The 21,441-nt window shown below is 39.9% G+C and overlaps 3 protein-coding genes across 5 annotated transcripts; 1 reads left to right on the top strand and 2 right to left on the bottom strand.

Annotated features, from left to right (window-relative positions):
* Window positions 1–84: 84 nt before the first annotated feature.
* On the bottom strand, window positions 85–4,252 carry ccdc113 (coiled-coil domain containing 113). Of its 2 annotated transcripts, none has more exons than XM_041038252.1 (9): window positions 4,152–4,252; window positions 3,702–3,837; window positions 2,218–2,379; window positions 1,968–2,117; window positions 1,580–1,690; window positions 1,327–1,425; window positions 1,092–1,199; window positions 665–820; window positions 85–487 (listed from the first exon to the last, which is right to left on the bottom strand). In XM_041038252.1, exons 1-9 carry the CDS (start codon window positions 4,244–4,246, stop codon window positions 347–349), a joined length of 1,158 nt encoding a protein of 385 aa, XP_040894186.1. In that variant the 5' UTR covers window positions 4,247–4,252; the 3' UTR covers window positions 85–346. The 2 variants fall into 2 exon arrangements, with proteins under 2 accessions (XP_040894186.1, XP_040894185.1); XM_041038251.1 differs by having other exon boundaries at window positions 1,580–1,693; window positions 4,152–4,245.
* A 412-nt stretch (window positions 4,253–4,664) lies between these two features.
* On the top strand, window positions 4,665–10,466 carry parp12a (poly (ADP-ribose) polymerase family, member 12a). Its single transcript, XM_041038198.1, has 11 exons — window positions 4,665–5,075; window positions 6,415–6,550; window positions 6,654–6,903; window positions 7,000–7,161; window positions 7,318–7,507; window positions 7,652–7,832; window positions 8,070–8,305; window positions 8,442–8,529; window positions 8,651–8,781; window positions 9,191–9,342; window positions 9,623–10,466. The coding sequence occupies exons 1-11, from the start codon at window positions 4,756–4,758 to the stop codon at window positions 9,877–9,879; spliced, it is 2,103 nt and encodes a 700-aa protein (XP_040894132.1). The 5' UTR covers window positions 4,665–4,755; the 3' UTR covers window positions 9,880–10,466.
* A 116-nt stretch (window positions 10,467–10,582) lies between these two features.
* On the bottom strand, window positions 10,583–18,845 carry tbxas1 (thromboxane A synthase 1 (platelet)). Of its 2 annotated transcripts, none has more exons than XM_041038201.1 (14): window positions 18,782–18,845; window positions 17,890–18,040; window positions 17,491–17,584; window positions 17,043–17,095; window positions 16,806–16,902; window positions 16,576–16,692; window positions 15,976–16,064; window positions 15,735–15,883; window positions 15,306–15,436; window positions 14,759–15,115; window positions 14,557–14,645; window positions 14,235–14,372; window positions 11,995–12,157; window positions 10,583–11,730 (listed from the first exon to the last, which is right to left on the bottom strand). In XM_041038201.1, exons 2-14 carry the CDS (start codon window positions 17,988–17,990, stop codon window positions 11,617–11,619), a joined length of 1,692 nt encoding a protein of 563 aa, XP_040894135.1. In that variant the 5' UTR covers window positions 17,991–18,040; window positions 18,782–18,845; the 3' UTR covers window positions 10,583–11,616. The 2 variants fall into 2 exon arrangements, with proteins under 2 accessions (XP_040894135.1, XP_040894133.1); XM_041038199.1 differs by having other exon boundaries at window positions 18,721–18,815.
* Between the last annotated feature and the right edge of the window lie 2,596 nt (window positions 18,846–21,441).

Genomic DNA, 21,441 nt, shown 5'->3' with positions numbered 1-21,441 from the left:
ATCACACACACATATGGATACTCACGTATGGTTTCAAGTACACTGTGATCATGATATATTTATCACTATAGTATAAGAGGATATTTTGTTACTGAATGTGACTGGGCTTCGGTACAATTCGTTGATGATGCATGGTACAAATCTTTCACATAGTTCACTCACTATTGTCACTATGAGTGTGACTGAACAAAAAAACTAGAATATAAGAAACCTTGAAGCACAAAGCACATGGTTTTCTTTGTTATGACAAATCATTACTGTGACATTTGCAGCTGTAGCACAGTGTCCATCCTCCAGCCATTCATTTATTTAATGAATCCTGTCCGTCTTCTATTTCCCAGCTTCTCTATGTGTAGTGCTCTGCTATGTATGGGAGCTTTACTGGGATTTGGTTTTCCCCAGACCTCGCTCCAGCCGCAGCACTGTTTGCAGGAGTTTGAGTGGCTCTCTGTTTGCTCCAGGCTTTAGTGTGAGTCTTCAAGGCCATCTGGGGAAAACAGAGAAGAGAGAGCCCATTGTTTTGGATGTTGGACGCTGAACGGAGGCATGCTGTGGTATGATGAAAGTGGAAAAGAAGATACTGTGCTTCAAAATCTTATTCCATTTCTACAGAGGCGACAGCACTGACTGTAACTGGGTAAAGAAAATAAAAATATTGGTCTACCTCAGCAATCCCAACCTTCCTCTCCCAAGTGTGAATGCTCTGCTGCAGCTTCTTGTGTTTGTCCTTGACGTGTATGTACTCAGTGATATCAGGAGCCTCATAATCTGACATCTGGCAGCGCAGGTGTTGGTTGAGGGCTTCTGCCTTTAAACGCTCCTGAAGAGAGAAGAAATTAAACAGAAGGGTTGGAGCACACAAGGGGAATTAGATTAAAGGGAGAAGAATTAAAATGAGAGAAGTAAAGAATTAGCTGATTCACTTGTGTGTGTTCTACTCTGTCCTACATAATTTAATGCTAATTACTGTGCTACTTTTTGGTAACCAGTGAACCACACCATGTATTAATTACTAAATTTGATTTTCGTGGCAACACTGATCTTGAAGTTAGGTTCTCAACAGCGACTGGTTTTTGGACTAATAAGAAAACCTGCTCAGCATGTTGTATCTCCTCCTCAATTTTTGCCAGCATCTGCTTCCTGTTGCAGATGTCATTGCTCAGTTCTGTAGACTCCCATGTTACACTCTGCAGCTTCTCCTGTTCACACACACACAAGATGAAGAAGATTAACTTTACTGCAGAGGTGGGATACATTTCATAAATTTACACTAAATTAAACTGGAAACATTGTCTGTTTCTCTCGAACAATTTTATAATGAGTCACCTTGTATGAACTCAGGACACGTTGTACTTTCAAACTGTTGACTTGAAGTTCATCCAGATTTATGTCACTTCTCTGCTCATTGTGCTCCTGGAAAATTTCCTAGATACAACACACAGCACCATACAGTACAATAAACAACATAACATAATAAACAAACTACACTATCAAATGACAATCTACATAATTAATAAAACTGTCCCTTTTTTTCTGCTTTCTTAGCATCTCTGTATATACCCTCACTTTCATTCTCTACCTCGTACTCGGCTTTTCCCATCTCTTTTTTCTGTTGAAGTTGCTGCTGGAGCTTCTTCTCCTGGACCTTCAGTGCCTGGTTCTTCAGATTTAACCTCTCCAACTGGGTGACCTGCTTGAGTTTGTGTGTGTGTGTGTTTGCGAACAGAGCATACAATGTGGACAACGGGAGGAAAATGATGTACTGAAGAAAGCAGAATTAATCAAATAAAAGTGAGTAAAAGTAAAATTTGCTCAATAATAGAAAAAAATATGCAATGCAAATTATGCTAAATTTGGCATTTTAGAGTGGAGAGGCTAATACAGGAACTTTTCCATATTAAACTATAAAAATACAAGTCATTCTATTAACACTATGTAACCTATTTAGGTAAAAACCTGATTTTTACCTTTAACTTGTCTTCAATGTACCGGAGCACCTTCCCTGGCTCCTTCATTTCCAATCTGCTGTCCTTCATAGGCTTTAGCAGTCTGTGTTCAAACTCTTTCTTGGCCTTCCTAATATCTTCTAGACGCAATTCTGCCTCTTTCAGAGATGCCTAGAAAGATAAGCAGAATCGTTAAGGAGAAATGTACTGCAAATGTGTATGCTTTTGTTTGGTTGGTTGTTTTTTGTGCATGTATGAGTTATAACCTAACCTTGTAGTTGTCCTGAATTCTCTCATATCTCTGTTTGAGCTTCTCCTGGTCTTGTTGTGTCTCTGTTACTTCCCTCTGTGCCACATAAAGTTTCTGCTCAAAAGTCAGCAGCTGGAGTCGATCTGATACATAAGAACGGGACTTCCGCCTACGTCCACGGGCCTGATAAGGCACACACACAGACATAAGCAAAATCATGTAAGTCCATCAGGAGTAGAGTGCAGAATTATCTGTGTGGAGTGCAGAATTATCTGCGCTCCACTCCTGATAGACTTTCATTTTATTGTCAATCTCAAGAAAAAATGCAAACAGGCTATTACAAGAGATTGTAAATACCTAATAGTAGTACTTATCTAAACCAATATATTTATCACATTATCATAACCATTAAACTACCATTTTTAATGTTAAATTTCAAAAATCTTTCCCAAGATTGTGGCAGGAAGCCACATGAATCGCTGCTGATATAGCAGCAAAAATGGTTTGTTACGCTGTCAACCTAAAAAAGCATTTTAATTTGTTCCTCTCTGGTGTTGTTTTGAGATCTTAAGCCTGTTTTGTGACCTTGAGAAAGAGTAAAGCTGACGGTGCAGAATGGGCAAAGTCTGTCCTTCCCGCATTCACTGCCAGTGGGAAACCTGTGGTGTCAAGTTTTGTGCAATGTGTTCTAATCCATTGTGTACTGCTTGTCTCGCACCTGTTTGCCACTCTGTCTGTTACTGCTGTACTGCAAATGTGTAATCTCCCATGCTCTGCATAGTTTGGTACTCTGTTGACACTGTTATGAGGAGATGTGTGGAGGATCGTGTCAGTGTATGTAACACTAGAAAAAGAATAGTGTATGTAACACTAGGTCTGGAAAGGTTTTTTTTGTTTTTGTTTTTTTTAAAAAGGTAGTCAACAGAAACCCAGATTCCATTAAAAACAAAGTGTGGTTAATATGAGTAAATTGTGGTTAACATGAGATAGGAGGAGACTCCATTAAATATCAGGCCTGCTAAATACAAGGAAAAAGACAAGTTTGACGCAAGTTTTGACGCAAGTAAAATCGCACCAACCAGACAAAGGGAGATGTCCAGATACGCCCAGACACGTCCTTGGATCTGAGCACAGCCTACAATATTAAAAATGATGTACAGCTGGTAAAAATTCAGTTGTCTCTGCGAAGCGGCTCGGGCTTTTGAACTCTGTATTTATGAATAAAGCTCTCTGGACTCAACTTCTCTGGACTCCTGTGCTTAGATTTGACTCTGTGTTTTTCCTTAAAAGAAGAGTTGAATACTCAGAAGTTTTTGGAAGAAAAAGACTTAGAGAATAAAGAGTAAAAGGTGTGGAGACTTAGGCAGAATTGAACTCAGTCTTCAACAACTGACTGGGTCTACAGTCTGGCCTGAAAATCCACATCAAACCTACAAAAAAGAAAAGAAAAAGAAAAACAGACACCAGTTTTGTAAGGATCTGGCTTGTCACTGGGTGTCACTTACCCCACGCTCCAGCTGGGAGCCTCCCATTGCCCCCGGACCTTCTCCCCCAGCCTGGGACTCCAGGTCCTGTGGATCCAGGCGGCTGATGAACTGTTCAAACATGTCATTCTCTGCCAGGAGGGCTGCATTGGAACACCTTGAGTGGAGGTAAACAATAACAAGAAGTTCAGCCAATTAAAAAAAAAAAATGAAATGAGTCATAATGTGACCCAGCCTAGTTTAAAGAAAGTGGCAGTACTTGTGAAACTCTATTTTTAGCTTTTGGTTCTAGGACATAGTTATGTTTGAGTAATATTTAACTACTATAACCATGTTCCACAATAACACAAGCCAGCTATCAAGGTTAGCATGTTGCACAAAATAAGCATATAAAGGCAGTCTTAGGTTATCAAACTTCACGGTTTAGCTATTTTCACCCAAAGAATATTCTTGAATATGTATTTTCATTACTTTAATTCTTCGACTCTTTTGCAGAGGAGTTCTTTTTGTTGTTTTTGCGTAAGCCCCTCGTTTTTTTCCTCCATCAACGAAAGCTCGCCCTCCATGGTTGCTAAGGTACACTAAACGTCTGGAGTGGTTGTCATGGGCAAGTGTTGCCTTCAAGTGCTTCAGTAAACTTTTCAAATCTCTAATCTTTACAACAAAAGAAGACAGAAAAAAGCGTGATTAGTGTCGACTTTGATTAAATTAAATTCAGGACTATAGTTGTGGTTTTTTTTGGGGGTTTTTTTTTTGTGATTTTAACAACTTTACATTTGCATTAGAATAACCCGTCAGTACCAACTATAGAAAAAGTCACCCTTCAGTTTGTTTTCTCATATCCACCTTCATAACTCAATGCGTTTTATGCAAAACATAAAGTAGTCTGTGTTGATGATATTGCATTTCCTTCAGGTGCAGTAAATTTCTTCCACCGTTGTTTTTCCTCTTTTCAGTTTCGGTTTTGTTTCTCTGTAACCAGGAATCGCTCAGGCTATGAAGAGCTAGGCCAGCCCTGCTTTAGTCACAGTAGCTACATGTCACTCGGCTAGTAAACCTGTTCCCCTATTTCAGGATGACTTCAGTCATTTCTAAATGCATCATCATGACCCTGTGCGACCACCGGGGATCTCTGGACTTCAAGCGCCTAGATGAGACGATCGCACAGAGTTTCACTGTTGCGGAACCAGTGCTGCGAAGTATCCTGTTCGACGACGGCAAAATAGCCATTAAAGCAGGCAGACAGAAGGTGATCGGCGGTCAAATAATCAGCCCGGACAGTCTGGTAGTGGCTAAAACAAGTCTTAGGATCTGTCAGAAAAAACCCGGAGAGTGCTCACAGTGTGATGGCTTACACCTGTGCAGGTATTTTGTTTGCGGGGACTGCACGTTCGGGTAAGTAACCCACCGCTATACCTCGTTCGGATATGTGTCTAACTAGTATATCTAAATGATCAGCGAACTGTACAGAGGCAAAAATAACTTGATACAAGGGCAGCGGAAGCAAAACAGGTTTGAGGAGTTTTTAAAGTTTAAAGCCCTGCGCGCGCACGCACACACACACACAGGTGTTTTGATATAGCTTGGTGCACAAAATTATAAGGTGTTAATCTAAATATTTATATGTTTTAAATGCCTTTAGATTAAAATCAGGTATTTTGCTGCTGGTCCATTTTGGGCCACTGTGGAAGATAACAAGCCTTGACCTTACCCTCTGTAAGATCAACAAAGAAAATGCAAACATCAAGTGTAACGCCTGTATTGGTCCAGAAGATGGCAACAATAGACCACAGCAGGAAAAGCACTGGTGAAACCAAATGTATTTAATTAAAGGGCTCAGTTTCATCCAGTGTCCCAGTGAGTCAGCAGGCACAACACCAGCTCACCTAAATGGAATGCAGTTCTTATCAGTGCTATTAATAACATTACTGTGCTTTTCCTGCTAAAGGTTTACTGTGAAAATGCTGTTTTAACATCCTATTAACTAGAGCTGTGTTGATAAAATCGATTCTCCTATTCTGAATCGATTTTCATTTTATTTTCTAAAGATCGATTCGTACGCTCTCGCGTACGAATTCGCGTCATCGAATTCACGCATGCGCGCCTGGTGTGAAGCTACCAAACAATGAACATCGTCGGACAGTAAGCAATGCTTAGTTAACGTTAAAAATAAAAAAGTGCAAACTTGGGCATTACTAAATTACGTTGGACAGTAAGTACTACTTACTGTCCGACGTCCATACTATTAACTGACCTTGATCAAAAATTTTCGTAGTTTCCAAAAGTTATCGAAAGTCAACTCGACTTGCTTGAGGTTCTTAGCATCTCATCTGAAAGGCTTCTTCGTTTCTGAAGAAGAGGCAAAGACAGAACCCCAAGCAAGTCCGGCTGATCTTCAGTAACTTTTGGAAATACCACGACCTGGATGACTGAGAACCTACACAGACACACTAATGAGTTTGATTACAAGCAGGGTGTACACATATTTATGGAGTAAATTTTGTCCAAGTAAGAAATGTTTTAACCTCTGCAGTCACAAACAATCACAAATGTGAGTAGGTATGTCAACATAGGTTCCATATCCTATCAGCCACCAGTATCAGTTGTAATAATACATGACCGTCAATTTTTAAATCTCCAGGGATCTGTCCATCTACAGAAACTGGATATGCCTTTTTTGAGTAGGTTGATTCTGTAAAACTAAAACCTGAGATAATATTTTTGTCATTTTTAGACTCAGGTGTAAAAGTCCCCACAGTCTGGCTTCTCCACACAATGCAGAGCTTTTAAAGAGATACGATCTTCACGGCTTGACAGAAAAACAGCTGTTCCAGCTGTTACTGCAGAATGATCCGTTTCTGCTACCTGAGGTAGGTTTTACTGGCAGCAGTGGGAGACAGAGGTGTTTCTGAATGAACTGTAATTTGTTTGTGTTGTAACAGCATGGCCACCCTCCTTTGTATGACCCTCTAGATATGCCCACATTACAACAAGGGCAACGGTTTGCATGGTTCCTGCAAGTTCAGCACCTCCTGCACCAAGCTTCATGTCTGCCAGCACTATTTCCAAGGCGACTGCAAGTTCGGCCCTAACTGTAAGAGAACCCATGACATTGATGCACAAGGAATGAAGATTTTCCGCGGATTCAGTCAAGAAAATATTAAAAACCTTCTTGAGATCTACAGAAATAAATTCATCATCACAGGTCAATGGGCTGTTCCTGGTAAATAACTGCTTTTATGGAAATATTACTTTATGTATTTTTGGTCATTACAGAATAGATTGTGCATATTTATGTATGTATGTGTGTCTTCTCTAGTACCACATGAGGTGAGAACCCCAACTCTGCAGCCTTCCCAGCGGCCTTCCCACAGCAACCCTGGATCCCCCACCAGTACTACTTGTTCATCTAAACCCATGAGTGATGCTGACAGGAATGAAATCTGCCTCTTCTTCATTCGCAAACACTGCAGCTTCAAAGGTAACCACATTTCCGGTATAGCTGACTGACAAGTCACATCTACAATACAGTAACCTCAACATGTGTATAAATGTGTTTGAAAAGAAAAAAACAACCTCTGTATGTGCATCACTGCCCAAAGAGCGCCTTTGTATCCTTGTGTTTTTTTTTTCTCAGAGAAGTGTGCTCGTGTCCATTGGCATCTGCCTTACAGATGGCAGGTTTTAGACAGCGATGGTGTGACCTGGAAGGATTTGCCTAATATGGAGGACATTGAGAAGGCCTACTGTGACCCAGGAAAAGACACAAACTGCATGACTCAACCATCGTCCGCCTCAGGAATTTTCAGTCTCTTAGGTCTTCAGAGGTGCATGAATGAAGAAACACACCACAGAGATGCACGCACATCTCTTTTGTAGTTGATAAATATACTGTAGAGAAACAAATACAGGTATCTACTGGGCTGAATGTAATTTGCTGATTTAGGCTACTTTACATCGGTTGCTTTCAGCTCTTTGTCCCTCGACACTGAGGCAGTTGACTTCATCACGATGACGATGAAATATGGAAGGTCTCCAGTTCGTCGCCTGTCCACTGCCTCCTCTATCTCAAAGCCCCCTCACTTCATCCTTACAACACAATGGCTTTGGTACTGGAAGGATGACCATGGGAAGTGGCAGGAGTATGGACAGGTCAGTCAGATTTGGACAAAGGATGCAGCTATGTGTCTTTGTTCAATGATGATTAGATGAAAAGTCAAGTTTTGAGAGGCTTTGACCCTTAATAGTACTGTTTGAGGGAGCAAGTAGATTCAGATTTGCTGCATTCCCTTCTTCACACTTTATTGATAAATTTTTCCATGTTTGAAATTTAAAATCTAAACTTTGCTGGACTGTTCTCTGCTTTTGTTGTGTGTGTGTTCTCTGTAGGGTGATACTGACACAGCAGCCTCTGTCACCTCTGAAACTCTGGAGAACGTGTACCTGGCAGACAGAGACACAGGGATTCCTTTTAGTGCTGGCAAACAGCAGTATATTCTCCACTTCAAAGGTGAAACAGGAACCCAGCAGATGTATCAAGACAACTTAAAATACAAAACTAAGAGGGAGGTCAGAAGGAGGCCTCGCTTTGTGTCTGCTCAGGACGTGAAATTGAAGCTGGAGAGGTATTTTCATTTTCTAGTTATCAACATAGATTTTGCATTGTCCTTGCAATTCTAACACTGCTGTTTTGGATGTCTCAGTGCCTCATGTGACCTCATCAGTCAGACAGTTCTTGCTGTATGTTTGTCTCCTCTGTAGTGCATCATCACACAGCTCCAGCTCCTCCACAGCTGAAAATGTCCCATCCCACTGGGACAAGAAAGCCCTGCCTGATTATGGATACAAGGTATTTTTACACCATGTCTTATTGTTCTGTATTTTGTGTTATGTTCCTTAATAAAGACTAAATATATATTTATATCCTTCATTAATGACTTGTATATCTCCACTTTGTTCTTTTCTTTCAGCTCATACCTCTCTCCAAATCTGCACATGAATATAAAAATATTGAGATGTTGTTTAGGCGCACAATGCCTCAGAGTAAAATTTACAGTATCCAGAGGATCCAGAACCCATCGCTGTGGAAAGTCTTTGAATGGTAAATCAGGGATTTTTCTGGCTTCCTTTAAGCAAAAGCTCAACATTTCTTGCCAAGATGGCGTATTTGATGAGCAAAATTTATACCACTCTGAGTATAATATAGATAGCTACCACACAAACAGGGGGAAACAGCTCATCTTGCTCTGTCCGAAGGTAACATAATTTGCCTACCAGCACAAGCTCTGGAATTAACACGTTACATCTCATTCGTGTAAAAAAGACAGATAGTGGTTTCATGGGGTCTTGACCGGGTGCAGAGGCCAGAGCCAGACTATTTCTAGTCTTTAAATGCTAAGCCTATCGGGCTTCATACTTACCATACAGATATGAGAGTCTTAAGGAAGAAAGCTAACAAGTGTGTTTCCCCCTAAAACGCATCATTACATTTTTGTGTATTGTGTGTTCAGGCAGAAACAGCAGATGAAGGAGAGGAATGGAGGGAACGCTGTGAATCAGCAGTACTTATTCCATGGGACAGATCAGTCCCTGATTGAGGCTATCTGTGAGCAAAACTTTGACTGGAGGATGTGTGGCGTCCATGGCACGGCCTATGGCAAAGGTATAGTACAACAGCCTCAGCAGCAATTCCAGTAATATAATGAATATACCGTATGCAGGATCAAGTACTGGCAGGCCATAAAAGAAATGTCCTGTCCTCAGAATTCCTGTGCTGTGCCATGTTTTGGCACAGAGCAGTACACTCTGGAATTCAAAGTTTATCTGGCTTTTAGAACTGAAAAAGCAGCATACTTTAACATGGTAGCAGAAAAAAATCTAACATTTTTTTAACATTTTTTTCCTTTAGACTGTGTCAATACTAACACTGCCCTATTTGTTAGGGAGCTACTTTGCCAGAGATGCATCCTACTCAGACAGATATGCCAGGGCCCAAAGAAGCCTTAACAAGACCATGTTTGTTGCTCTGGTCCTGGTGGGGGAGTCCTGCAAGGGACAGAGCAGCTTTGTCCGACCCCCAACAAAAGGAGATGGCAGAACCCTCTATGACAGTTGCGTTGACCTGGAGAGAAACCCCAGCATCTTTGTTGTCTTTGAAAAACAACAGATTTATCCAGAGTATGTAATCAGTTACTCGTAAGTTGTAATGCTGTTGTTTTTCGGAGGATTTTGGTACAAGATAAATTTGTATTTCTGGATGCTTTTTGCTATGACTGGTAGCAGCCACTGGCTTTTTTAAAGGTTTGGGGAGTTTTACAGCGTTGGAAGAATGTAAGAAGCTCCTGCATTCAGAATCTTACTTTGGTAAAAGCAGTTTTATCAACAAAATATGCTTCAAGTGTTAAAAGTAAAAGCAATGCAGTGGCTCTGTGTTAAGGTGGAGCTGATTTTAAATTCTTTATATACTGTCAGGTACTTTGATGAAGTGTAAAGTGGAAGAAAACAAATACTCAAGGGGATTTTTCTGTGTGATTTTTACTCTGGGTCCTGATTCATGAATGAATTCATAATGTGTCCGAAAATACACATTTTTGCACTGTAGAATGTATACAAACAAATCATGTTTTTCCTTGATAACAGTCTACATTTATGATAAGTGGGGGTATTTTGTTGTCTTAAGAATGTTTGCCAAAGGTCATTCACCCAAGCCTGTTGACGGCAACAAAGTCATCCTGCGTCTAAATATGGAATGAAATTCAGATTATGTAATAAATGGCATTTAACTCATTTGTTTTCACAGTGCAGTCAATAAAAAGAAATTTCATCATTATGTTAGAATGTTTAGTTACAAGTGGCATTTGACCCATTTTAAATATAGTTCAGTCCTCTGCCTTCAAACACCTTTGATCCCTGTTGCAGAAATATGCACACTGTTTAACAGAAACATTCAAGTTCAGCGTCAGTAAATCTCTCATTGCATACAGTCAAGACCAAAATTAACTCAAGGCAGCATTTAGAAATCATGAACTCAGAATCACTCCCACGGAAAAGCGATAACACCTAGAAACATAATATGAGAAATTGTTTCACTCTAAAATAGCAGCTTTCAACTGAGTAAATTAAATTATAGAAATATGACAGTAATAAATGTAAGGACTTCCAAAGTGATTTTTGAATCAGCAAACGAACTGCTCCCTGCATGCAGCATTTCTGAAAAACTATAAAATGTGTCTATAAACTGATTAAAAATAATCCTAACGCTACAGTGCAAACCTGTTATCACCTGCTCATGATGAAATAAAAACTACTGTTCAGATGAATGGTTTGACCTAAATGACCATTTATGACAGTGATGTTGTAGCCTGTTCAAAATCAAAGCAGCAAAACATAATTCATTATTCCTTTATACTGAGGTAAGAGGCAGAGTTGCTCTCTTTTAGTGGACCACAACTCTTCCTTTGTTCACTCCTCTGTCGTTATTCACATGACCTCCAGCTCCCTCTGTCACACTTATTTTTTCATCACTATAATAAGTGATGAAGCCATCAGTAGTAGAGTTCAGAGGGACCTCAACCGTGTCCTCCACAGTGCCTGATCAGATCAACTGCACTTTTGTGAAAATGTCATTTATCATTACAGCGTAGTGATACTCATGCTCAGTCCACTTTCCAGATCACTCCTCAAGAAAAGAGAAAGGCACCAGATGAGCAAAATAATCCAGGTATAGAGGGCACTGTAACTTGTAATTTACTTTATAATGTTAAAGTAATTATGGAAACATTCTGATGTAAAGGTAAATTACAGATTTAGAAAATTGCTCACACACTTTAAAGTGACACGCTGACACGGTGTGTCATTGTCACAACTTGGACCTACAGGATGGTTTGTAACTTCACTGAATTTTTTTCTACCATCCAAGAAGATGAACGGTGAGTTTCTAATCATCTGGTGGAGAATTCAGTTGACCTCCACCCATGTCTCTTCTTGTGATTTTCACAAATATGCCATTTTTAGGTCCTAAAGTGCTTGATGACTTCAGCTCGAGAGGAACCTGCACAAAGAAAAGAATAACGTATATGAAAAAACTTTTTCCGTACAGATTTGTGTTTTCCAGACTTAGCATTATGTTCTCAACTATTGGTTCACTGTTGCACAGTGAATTACAGCAATCTGTACAGCAGTCTAATAAAAGCCATTAAGTAAATGGATGAATACATTAATTCCTTTTTTTTCTTTTGTGAATTTGAATCCTTTCTAAGACCCAAAATGATGTTCTTTAGATTATTGTCTAAAGAGTTTAAACTGTCCATCCCACCTTTGTCTCAGAGCAGGCCACAATGCTGTACTTCTGAAACAGCCGAACTAAAGCCATTCTGATCTCCAGCTGAGCGAGCCTCATTCCCACACAGTTACGGGGACCGGCCCCAAACGGCAGGTATACAAATGGATGTCTACTGGCCTTGGCCTCTGGTGTGAATCTGGAGAGCAACAAGTTTAATTAGTTTACAAGTTTAAGTTTACATTTTCAAGGCTGGATATAACTTTACATGTTAATGCCAAAGGCCTTAACCATTGGACTGAATATATTTACATTACATGGTGAAACAACAAAATAAGTGCAGTTGAATTGATGAACTGTAAGTTGCACAACAGGGTCTTAGCAGCCAAAGTATGATAATAATGTGGGAAAACCAGTATGGACGATATATGCCCTATACTTGCCCATTATGAGACAATGAGCTTTCTAGCTACTATAGGAATCACTAGTAACAATGCCTCAGGTCTGATGGTGCACACTGAAATTATATACAGTGGGTATGGAAAGTATTCAGACTCCCTTAAATTTTTCACTCTTTGTTATATTGCAGCCATTTGCTAAACTGAAATATCACACGGCCATAAGTATTCAGACCCTTTGCTGTGACCCTCATATATTTAACTCAGGTGTTGTCCATTTCTTCTGATCATCCTTGAGATGGTTCTACACCTTCATTGGAGTCCAGCTGTGTTTGATTCTACTGATTGGACTTGATTAGGAAGGCCACACACCTGTCTATATAAGACCTTACAGCTCACAGTGCATGTCAGAGCAAATGAGAATCATGAGGTCAAAGGAACTGCCTGAAGAGCTCAAAGACAGAATTGTGGCATGGCACAGATCTGGCTGCAACAGTGAAGCATGGTGGTGGCAGCATCATGCTGTGGGGGTGTTTTTCAGCTGCAGGGACAGAACGACTGGTTGCAATTGAAGGAAAGATGAATGCGGCCAAGTACAGAGATATCCTGGACTAAAACCTTCTCCAGAGTGCTCAGGACCTCAGACTGGGCTGAAGGTTCACCTTCCAACAAGACAATGACCCTAAGCACACAGCTAAAATAACAAAGGAGTGGTTTCAGGACAACTCTGTGACTGTTCTTGAATGGCGCAGCCAGAGCCCTGACTTAAACCCAATTGAGCATCTCTGGAGAGACCTGAAAATGGCTGTCCACCAATGTACACCATCCAACCTGAAAGAACTGGAGAGGATCTGCAAGGAGGAATGGCAGAGGATTCCCAAATCCAGGCGTGAAAAACTTCATTGCCAAGAAGACTCAAGGCTGTATTAGCTCAAAAGGGAGCTTCTACTAAATACTGTGCAAAAGGTCTGAATACTTATGGCTGTGTGATATTTCAGTTTCTTTTTCAATAAATCTGCAAAAATTTCAACAATTTTGTGTTTCTCTGTCAATATGGGGTGCTGTGTGTACATTAATGAGGAAACAAAATGATTTTAGCAAATGGTTGCAATACAACAAAGAGTGAAAAATTTAAGGGGGTCTGAATACTTTCCGTATCCACTGTATATCATAAAACATGAACAGTCTCCTGCTGGATGATCTACTGCAGGGGTGTCCAAACAGTTCCACAAAGGGTCGGTGTGGCTGTAGGTTTTTGTTCCAACCAATGAAGAGCACACAGTGTGACCAATCAGCTCTCTGAAGAGTGAGATCAGTTGATTAAATGAGTCAAGTCTGGTGTGCTGCTGCTTGGTTGGAACAAAAACCTGCAGCCACACTGACCCTTTGTGGAACAGTTTGGACACCACTGATCTACTGTTGCTACAGTCATAATTTCAGTTTATGTGTGATACAAAAATATTTTATGACTATGATGCTTTTAGCAGGTAAGAGAATTTAAGACTTTTGTAAATTAAACTGAAGACTGAATGTTTTTTAATACCTTTTCGAGACCTGCAGATGCCCTGCATGAGATTCATACAACTTCTGTTACAGAAAATGTTTTTTTTTTAAAAAGCTGGATGTGACACCTCCAAGCTAGATGTGATGTCAATCTACCAGTATTTGATCACAGTGATCTTTTGGGGGTGTCCAAAATGTTTGCCGTTTGATTAATATACAGCTGAATGTAATGCAACATCATGACAACACTTCACACTAACTTAAAGTTTACATGTGAGTCTAATTTTGATTTAGCTTTATAATTTGTCAGTAAATACAGTGAGACATGTCCTAGATTTACAGGAGACTGAAACACAAGGTTTATCAGCCTCCTACCTCTCAGGGATGAACTTCTCAGGCTCTGGCCAGTGCTCTGGGTCGTAATGGAGGAAGCCTGCTGGGATTTCCAGCGTCGCTCCTTTAGGCAGGAACTGGCCATTCACCACACAGTCACTGTCGATGTCTCGTGCAAACCTTCGTGGGACAAAATGCGGAATACGGAAAAGACTGAGTCTGCATGTTTTACAGACCTCAAGTCATTTTTACTTCTTTACTCCACATGATCACTGCGTGATCTTGGTCAACAGAATCATAAATATTGTAATGATGAATCTAATAAACGTGCATCCTTTCTCCTCATTTAACATCTTCCTTTTACCTGAATCCAGGAGGGTAGAGGCGCAATGCTTCACAAATAACCATGTCCAAGTACTTCAGCTCCTGAACATTTGTGTAATTTGGTGACTCCTACAACAACAGGTAGCATCATATGAACCCATATCTGCCCATAACTGTCATCTTATGTCACAACTAGATGAAGAAAACAAGATCAGACCAAAACGACAAGGTGATAAACTCACATATCTAGTAAAGAACTCATCCACCTCTTCCTGTACTTTGTGCTGACATTCAGGGTTGAGGGCCAGGAGGTAGCAGGTGAAAGCCAATGTGTTGCTGCTGGTTTCGTAGCCTGCAAGGAGGAAGACAAAAGCCTGACCCACGATCTCATCCTCAGTCATCATCTTTTTCTGAGGACGCCTGGCGTGCGGCTCCTGTGGGTGAAGTCGGTCACTGTCCTGATCCGAGGTCGACGGCTGTGTTTGCTGGTTCCTGAGATCGAGCTCATCAGTGTGGTTCGCTGTATCAAACTGTTCCAAAGACACAGACTCCTTGCTGGTGCGAGCGTCCAACATCAGCTGAAGGAAATCTCGGCGCCTCTACATAAAAAAAAAAAAATGAATTAATTAAAAAACAATTTAATTTAAAAACTATATGTCAGAAATTGTGTCTATGAAAAAAACTGCCGATGGTACATAGAATCAATTCCAGTTATCAAGGGAAAAGTGGGACCCCTTAGGAGGTGATTTAATGCACAAGCTGCACTTTAGTATAATCTGTAAGATTCACCTGTTCAGGAGGCTGCTCCTCTCTCTGCTTGATAATCTTCTGAATGCTGTTGATGAAGAACTGATTCATCTGGTCACGTCTTTTGTTGGGGATGAGTCCCGCCAGTGGAGCCATGATGAAAGGAAAAGCAACTGAGCATAGAAATGAGATTTGTTGTTGTAACCCAAAACTGAAATTTGCACAAGACTCAGCATGCAATGGAATTAATATTGTACAATCAGAAAATGTATATTTACAAAAATAATATTTATTTATTTGCAAGCTTAATTTTCCTCAAATTTATCATCCAAAACCAAGAATTACATGGGAACGCTAGATACGTTTGTCACATATTCTCTGGTCTATGCTTTAAAAATACAGTATATTATTCTTTTGCCTTCATCACACTCTTAAATAAATGTTAGAATAATACAAATAGACTGGACTGACTGAACAACAGCATGATGGGCCTGAAGAAAGAAAAGGAGAAGAACATCTGAGCGTGGCGGACAAACGGGTCATCTGGGTTGTTCTGAGAGTCCACCTGAGTTGCAAATGCCACACTGGCGATAACATCCATGGTGAAGCAGCCGAAACATCTGCAAAACAGACACCGAAACAAAAATATGAGACAGGACAGAAAGAGACACCATAATTCTAACAGCCTTTGTTCGACGGTGCTTGGGATCACCTGTGGATGTCAAAGGCCTCTCCAGACTCAGCGTACACGTTTAAGTTGTTCATCAGGGCACTGATGGCTGTGTTGATGAGTGGAACCATCTACAAGAAAAAAGAAAAGGCAGTGATGTTTGTCACAACTGCTGAGGCTTCTGGAAATGGAACGATACTTCGCAATATTGCTTTGGGGAAATATTGGTCCATATTTGCTACAGTTAAAAGAAGTTGCCATAAATTAGTTAAACATCTTTATTGGCAGTAAAAAGCCAACAAGCTTAACCCTGAATTCCAATTCAGTTACGTAAGAAACTGATTTCATTCTCATCATTTTACACAGTTTAAATCTAACAAAAAAAAAAAAAAAAACAGTTACAGTTATAATAGTTTGTACCAAAGAGTTAGAATGTTAAGTGCTCCACTCTCTCTCTGTCCTCCAACCCCACGCTTCGTATTCTCAATCTGTGACAGACATTAAATTATCAGACCAAAATTTCCCCTCAGATGTCTGTGAGATGTATCGTCGTTTATCATCTGCTTTACTAACTGATGACTTTTTAACAAATATCAGCTGATTCTAATTGGTGCCAAACAAATCCAAGCGATCTTATCTCACCTCTTTCATCTTGGCCGCACTGAAGGAGGGGGTCAGGATGCTCCGCACTCTCTTCCAGCGTTCATTCCTCAGCATGAGCAGACAGTCAGTCATGGGCTTGGTGGCAAAGCGAACAGTCTGTACAGAAGAACAAGACAGTAGGCGTGCTTATCGCTAAACCACTAAGGCTGATGCTTTGAATTATGAGTAAGCACATAATGTTCATGTTTTGCTTTGGTTAATATCCTCACCATTCTGTTTGGGAAACTGCTGAAGTCTCTGACCATCACTTGTCTGAGCATGTCAGGGTCTGCTACCACCACCACCGGTCTGCGCCCCAAATAGTACCTAACATACACAGAGAGTCTCATTCAAATCAAATAATCTTAATGCTGCCAACACACTGATCAACCACAACATTAAAATCAGTGACTAGTTTAATAATTTCATCAAAGGTTGGTGTAAAAAGTATTGTATTTTTTATTTACCCACAAACTCTGCCATGTGTCCTTATGAGATCATTGATGGGGTTGAAAAAACCCTGAAAATAACATCACAGAACAATGTTAGCTCACTGTAAATGAGAGAAAAGGTAACACTATGGCAGCTTATCAGCCTCATGACTTTTTTACACGCCTGCATAAAAGCTGCATATACAGCAGAAAATCGAATAAACAGCCTAGAAAAAGGACCAATCCTGAAACTCACCTGTTTTCCGTGACCAAAACTAAAATCCTTCAAATGAAAAGTCCACTTGTTTATTTAAGGCTTGAGAGAATCTAAAACTTAATCTGAAAAGCTATAGTGAAGATGATGATGATCAAGGGTAAATTGTCTCATAATCCACACAAATTTTGACACAGGTTAGAGATGACGAACAAAGAGAGAGAACCAGGGGTAAATCAAAATTTGCTGGAAAGTGCAACCATATCTTACCTCGCGAAACATGAATATGTTGCCATAGAAAGGTACTGGCTTTGGATGTTTGATGCCGCATCGAGAAAGAACTGAAAACGGATAAATTGAATACCTGGAGGACAGAGCACAGACTTGTGTTGACGAGTGATGAATGAAGAGAATAAAAGCATATGACAGAGAAGGATACAGACCAACATTTTCCTAAACATTCTGCTTGATTCTTGATTACAGTCTTTTGCCCTATCAGCTCCACAAAACTGGACTGATATGTTAGTTGACTGGTTACACTCCTGGTTACACAAGTGTGTAATTTCCTAAAAATGTACACTTTATGTTACTAGTAAATTAATTAATTGACTTAATTTCCACACCAGCTACGACATCATAAACAGATAGAGGTTTTAAGTATTTACTCACCAGTAGAGAAGACCTAGAAAGATGAGGAAGAGGCTGAATGTAACAGACCAGCCACTGGCCTCAATGTGAAATATGCTGAGGAAGTCGGCTACAGCCTTCATGATGGAAAAACACCTCTCAGCTCTCCACCAGCAGCATTAGATCAAGGTACCTGGAAAGAACCAGAGAGGACAGAAAGAAAAGATTAACTCTGTGTAATAGCTGATGAATAGATGTTAATGACAACTTGGTTATCACAAGTATTTTAACTAGAAACCTGTACACCTGTCTTAAAGTACTGTAATGTAGCTCTGAATCATGACTTCACTGATGTAGAAATATTTCTACAAGGGAAAACAAGCGTATGACAGTGGCAGTACAGTTTGTGGACTATGGCCTCAGGCTGATTTGTCTCTTGCAGATGGGTTCGCTGGTTTCCAAGACAATTTGTCAATAATTTCTTTCAGCAGCTCTGTCTGAAACCTTGGCAGCTCACCTTTCCCCTGCATTCCCCACATCTACATATACACTCATCTGTCTTTGGTACGCACAAATGCTGCACCGAGAGACTGTCGGCATAGCATATTTTATGGGCAAACGCATATGAACATCATTGCTAAAGCTAACGTAAACAGCTGACCACAGAGCCTTTCTTTCTTCAAGCAGAAATACGGCGTTTAAAGCCCCGTCGTCACAGGTCATTTGACATGCTAGGCTACTAGCATGTTAACAAAACATAGCAATTCTCTGACCGTCATGTAACATCTCCGTGTACCACATCATTGTCATATCTGGAGAAAGTTTGTACTGTTATGCTCAAAATCTGACAAAAACGTACGTATGTACACTCACCAAGTAGTAAGCTCACAGACTGTATAACAAGTAAAAGTTAAAAAAAAAAATAATAACCTACATATCAATATTACTGTGAAGTCTTCTTCCTTTTTTTTTCATTTGCTCCTGCCTCAACAGAGAGCTGAGCTCTTTACTGCCACCCACTGTACGGCAGCGTGAAACAGGCCACACGACCTCACCGGTGGGTGTAGGACTGCAAATCTGTCATTTAGGGTAAAGGTGGAAAATTCTTTCAAAAAAAAAAAAACAAAAAAAACTGTAATTTTATGAAAAGTGTGTATTGTATTGAGTGTGAGTGTTTGCAATGCTAAGGGTTATCTGTTATTTGTTAACAACATTAAAATAAATACAAGACGTCTACTGTTGCAGTTCTTCGACTTGCCTGTAGAGAGCACTCACACTCCATCTTATCTATGAACTGATGATTCTTCAGTTTACAAACACAGGTAACAATAACAGTGCTACAGCTTCAGAAGTAGAGTTTACAAGATGCCTTTTATTCCACTAAAGATTTTTTTTTTAAATTCATTCGACCTTTACTTAACCAGAAAAAGACTCACTGAGATAAAATATCTATTTCAGGGATCAGCACAATTAACAGGGTTGCAGACATACATGTAATAAGTTAGAATGAAAATAAAGAATGAATTATAACGTCTTAAAATAGCAAAAATATTCACCACATATCTCCTACAAGTCATCAACATCAGGGATCAAACAGGGCCCATATGTGTGAGTCAAAACCTCTACAGCCAGATGTGCCTCCCTCCAAGCTATTTAAAAGTACTTTAAATGCATCCAGTGAGACCAGCTCCATAGGATTCAGGTAATTTTGCAACTGATTCCAAGTAGAGGGAGCAGCATACTTCAAAGCCCATTTTTCCCATTCAGTATGGGCTTTAAGGACCGATAGAAGGAATAAGGGACAGAAAACGATAGCTTCTCATACTTTTTTGAAGGATGTAGATTTGTAGGTAAGATGGAAGAAGACCAAGAATAGCCTTATAAATAAGAACATAACATAATAATAAGAACATAAATAAGAACAAAGATAATAAATAAACAACCTGGCTAATGTCACTGTGGCAAAGAATAAATGGTTTCCTGCATCTATGACTCACCACTCAATCATTTACATTAGATGAAAAGACTGATGAAAAGGCATTTTCAGCTGAGTTTTTTTTTTTTTAGATATGAAGAAAAAAGTGTTAATGCAAAATAAAATCAGCAAGCAATGCTATTCATGCAGTAACAAAATTCTGATGTGCGGAGTGGCTATTCTCATGAGTCTGACTTCTAGGAACAGTGACAGATCATTAGGGCAAATGGGCCATTTGAATTCAGATGACACAGTGTCCTAATTATGCAGACTCAATGACAGTTACTTATCCAAATCCTTTGAGGTGTTAAACAAAGCTGACTCTACAAGTTCACAGTGTTCATGTACGTGTGCGCCTGTGACGTGTGCGTAATCAGTCAGCATGTATCTGCATAAAGAGACATGTTGCAGAATGCAGGATGTGCAAAGGTCCATCAGCTTTGTGTGCTGAATTGTGCGCGCCAGCTGTTTACCTGCCAAATTAAAAACACACTCAGTTATTTTCATTGTCTCCAACTGTTTGTTGAGCCGTGCTCTGGCCAAAGAGTGAGACAAGTGAAGGCACACTCTTTACCTTTGGCCAAAATGTTTGAGCCCTTTTTTAAAAGATATGATAGAGAAGAGGTGAAAGAGACTGACAAAGATAAATAAAGTTATAGTACACTGTAAGACATCTGGATCCAGTAGAGGCTTTCTTTCAAAGTTCATTTTCCCAAAGCAGAGATGCACAATATTTCTGGTCTGATAAACATGCGACATCCTTTGCGCAGCATGCAGCCATGCAGGAATAACAATGGGAGCTGGAGCGGCACTAAGCCATTAATGGAGAGACTAGCTGAGGAAGAAATAAGTAGTTGGTTGGATATTGCCTGCTCTGAGGACCGCCAGAGGGCACTGGGAACCTGAAATGAAACATGGTGAAGATCCCTCTCCCCTCCTCTGCCAATCCACTACCACTCAGACTGCCTAAAGCCACTGGGTGTCAAAGTTTGGCATATGGCTGAATGTGGTCTGAATGCAATACTGAGATGAAGTTAGTGGTGCATATAGGCATACAGGCAAAGTGCAATTTAACCATTTCTTTTTGCAGAATCCCTTTTCAAGATTCTTTGAAAACGCTTGTACCTTTTCAGAGACCTTCAGACCCTTTTAAACCATTCAAAATCTTTGCAGACTCCATCAGGGCACAGTCTATAGGACAACCTTTAAAAGGGCAAAACACCAGCAGGAGGGCTTCCATCATACACTGAATCATAGCCTGCTGTTATATCACTCTGTTCTTTTATTACCCGTTCCCGTCTGTCAAAAATGTAAAAAAAAAAAAGTAAAAAAAAAAGCTAAAATTTAAATAGAAATGTACTTAATTTGCAATTTAGACAAGGGATCTAAGATAAGATAAGTTCTTAGATACATCATGGCTGACTGACATCAAACATGACCAATGGCAAAATGTGGTTGAAAAGTGGAAGTTGTAAACAGTCAAAACGAAAAACAGTAAATCTTCACATTGGAGAAGGTGAAACAAACTTTTTTCCTACAATTTCTACAATCCATTAATTCATTATCAAATGTGATTATTAAAAAAAAAACATAATTTTTCTGTTTATCGACTGATTGTT

Source organism: Toxotes jaculatrix, chromosome 5 (assembly GCF_017976425.1).
Source record: "Toxotes jaculatrix isolate fToxJac2 chromosome 5, fToxJac2.pri, whole genome shotgun sequence".
Taxonomy (NCBI): domain Eukaryota; kingdom Metazoa; phylum Chordata; class Actinopteri; family Toxotidae; genus Toxotes; species Toxotes jaculatrix.
The sequence above is the reverse complement of the archived record's forward strand: the minus strand, read 5'-3'. Positions and strand labels throughout refer to the sequence as shown.

Bases quoted from the DNA above. Each gene is read 5' to 3' on its own strand.
- ccdc113 (XM_041038252.1), bottom strand. From the start codon at position 4,246: ATGGAGGGCGAGCTTTCGTTGATGGAGGAAAAAAACGAGGGGCTTACG. The intron at 2,118-2,217 runs GTTAGGTTATAA...TTATCTTTCTAG, and splicing joins GAATTCAGGACAACTACAAG to GCATCTCTGAAAGAGGCAGA. The intron at 488-664 runs GTAGACCAATAT...TGTTTTCCCCAG, and splicing joins GGAAGGTTGGGATTGCTGAG to ATGGCCTTGAAGACTCACAC.
- tbxas1 (XM_041038201.1), bottom strand. From the start codon at position 17,990: ATGAAGGCTGTAGCCGACTTCCTCAGCATATTTCACATTGAGGCCAGT. The intron at 15,437-15,734 runs GTCAGTCCAGTC...TTCTATGCTCAG, and splicing joins GCCCATCATGCTGTTGTTCA to TTGCTTTTCCTTTCATCATG. The intron at 12,158-14,234 runs GTAGGAGGCTGA...GTTGCTCTCCAG, and splicing joins GAGAAGTTCATCCCTGAGAG to ATTCACACCAGAGGCCAAGG.
- parp12a (XM_041038198.1), top strand. From the start codon at position 4,756: ATGACTTCAGTCATTTCTAAATGCATCATCATGACCCTGTGCGACCAC. The intron at 8,306-8,441 runs GTATTTTCATTT...TCTCCTCTGTAG, and splicing joins GTGAAATTGAAGCTGGAGAG to TGCATCATCACACAGCTCCA. The intron at 8,782-9,190 runs GTAAATCAGGGA...TTGTGTGTTCAG, and splicing joins CTGTGGAAAGTCTTTGAATG to GCAGAAACAGCAGATGAAGG.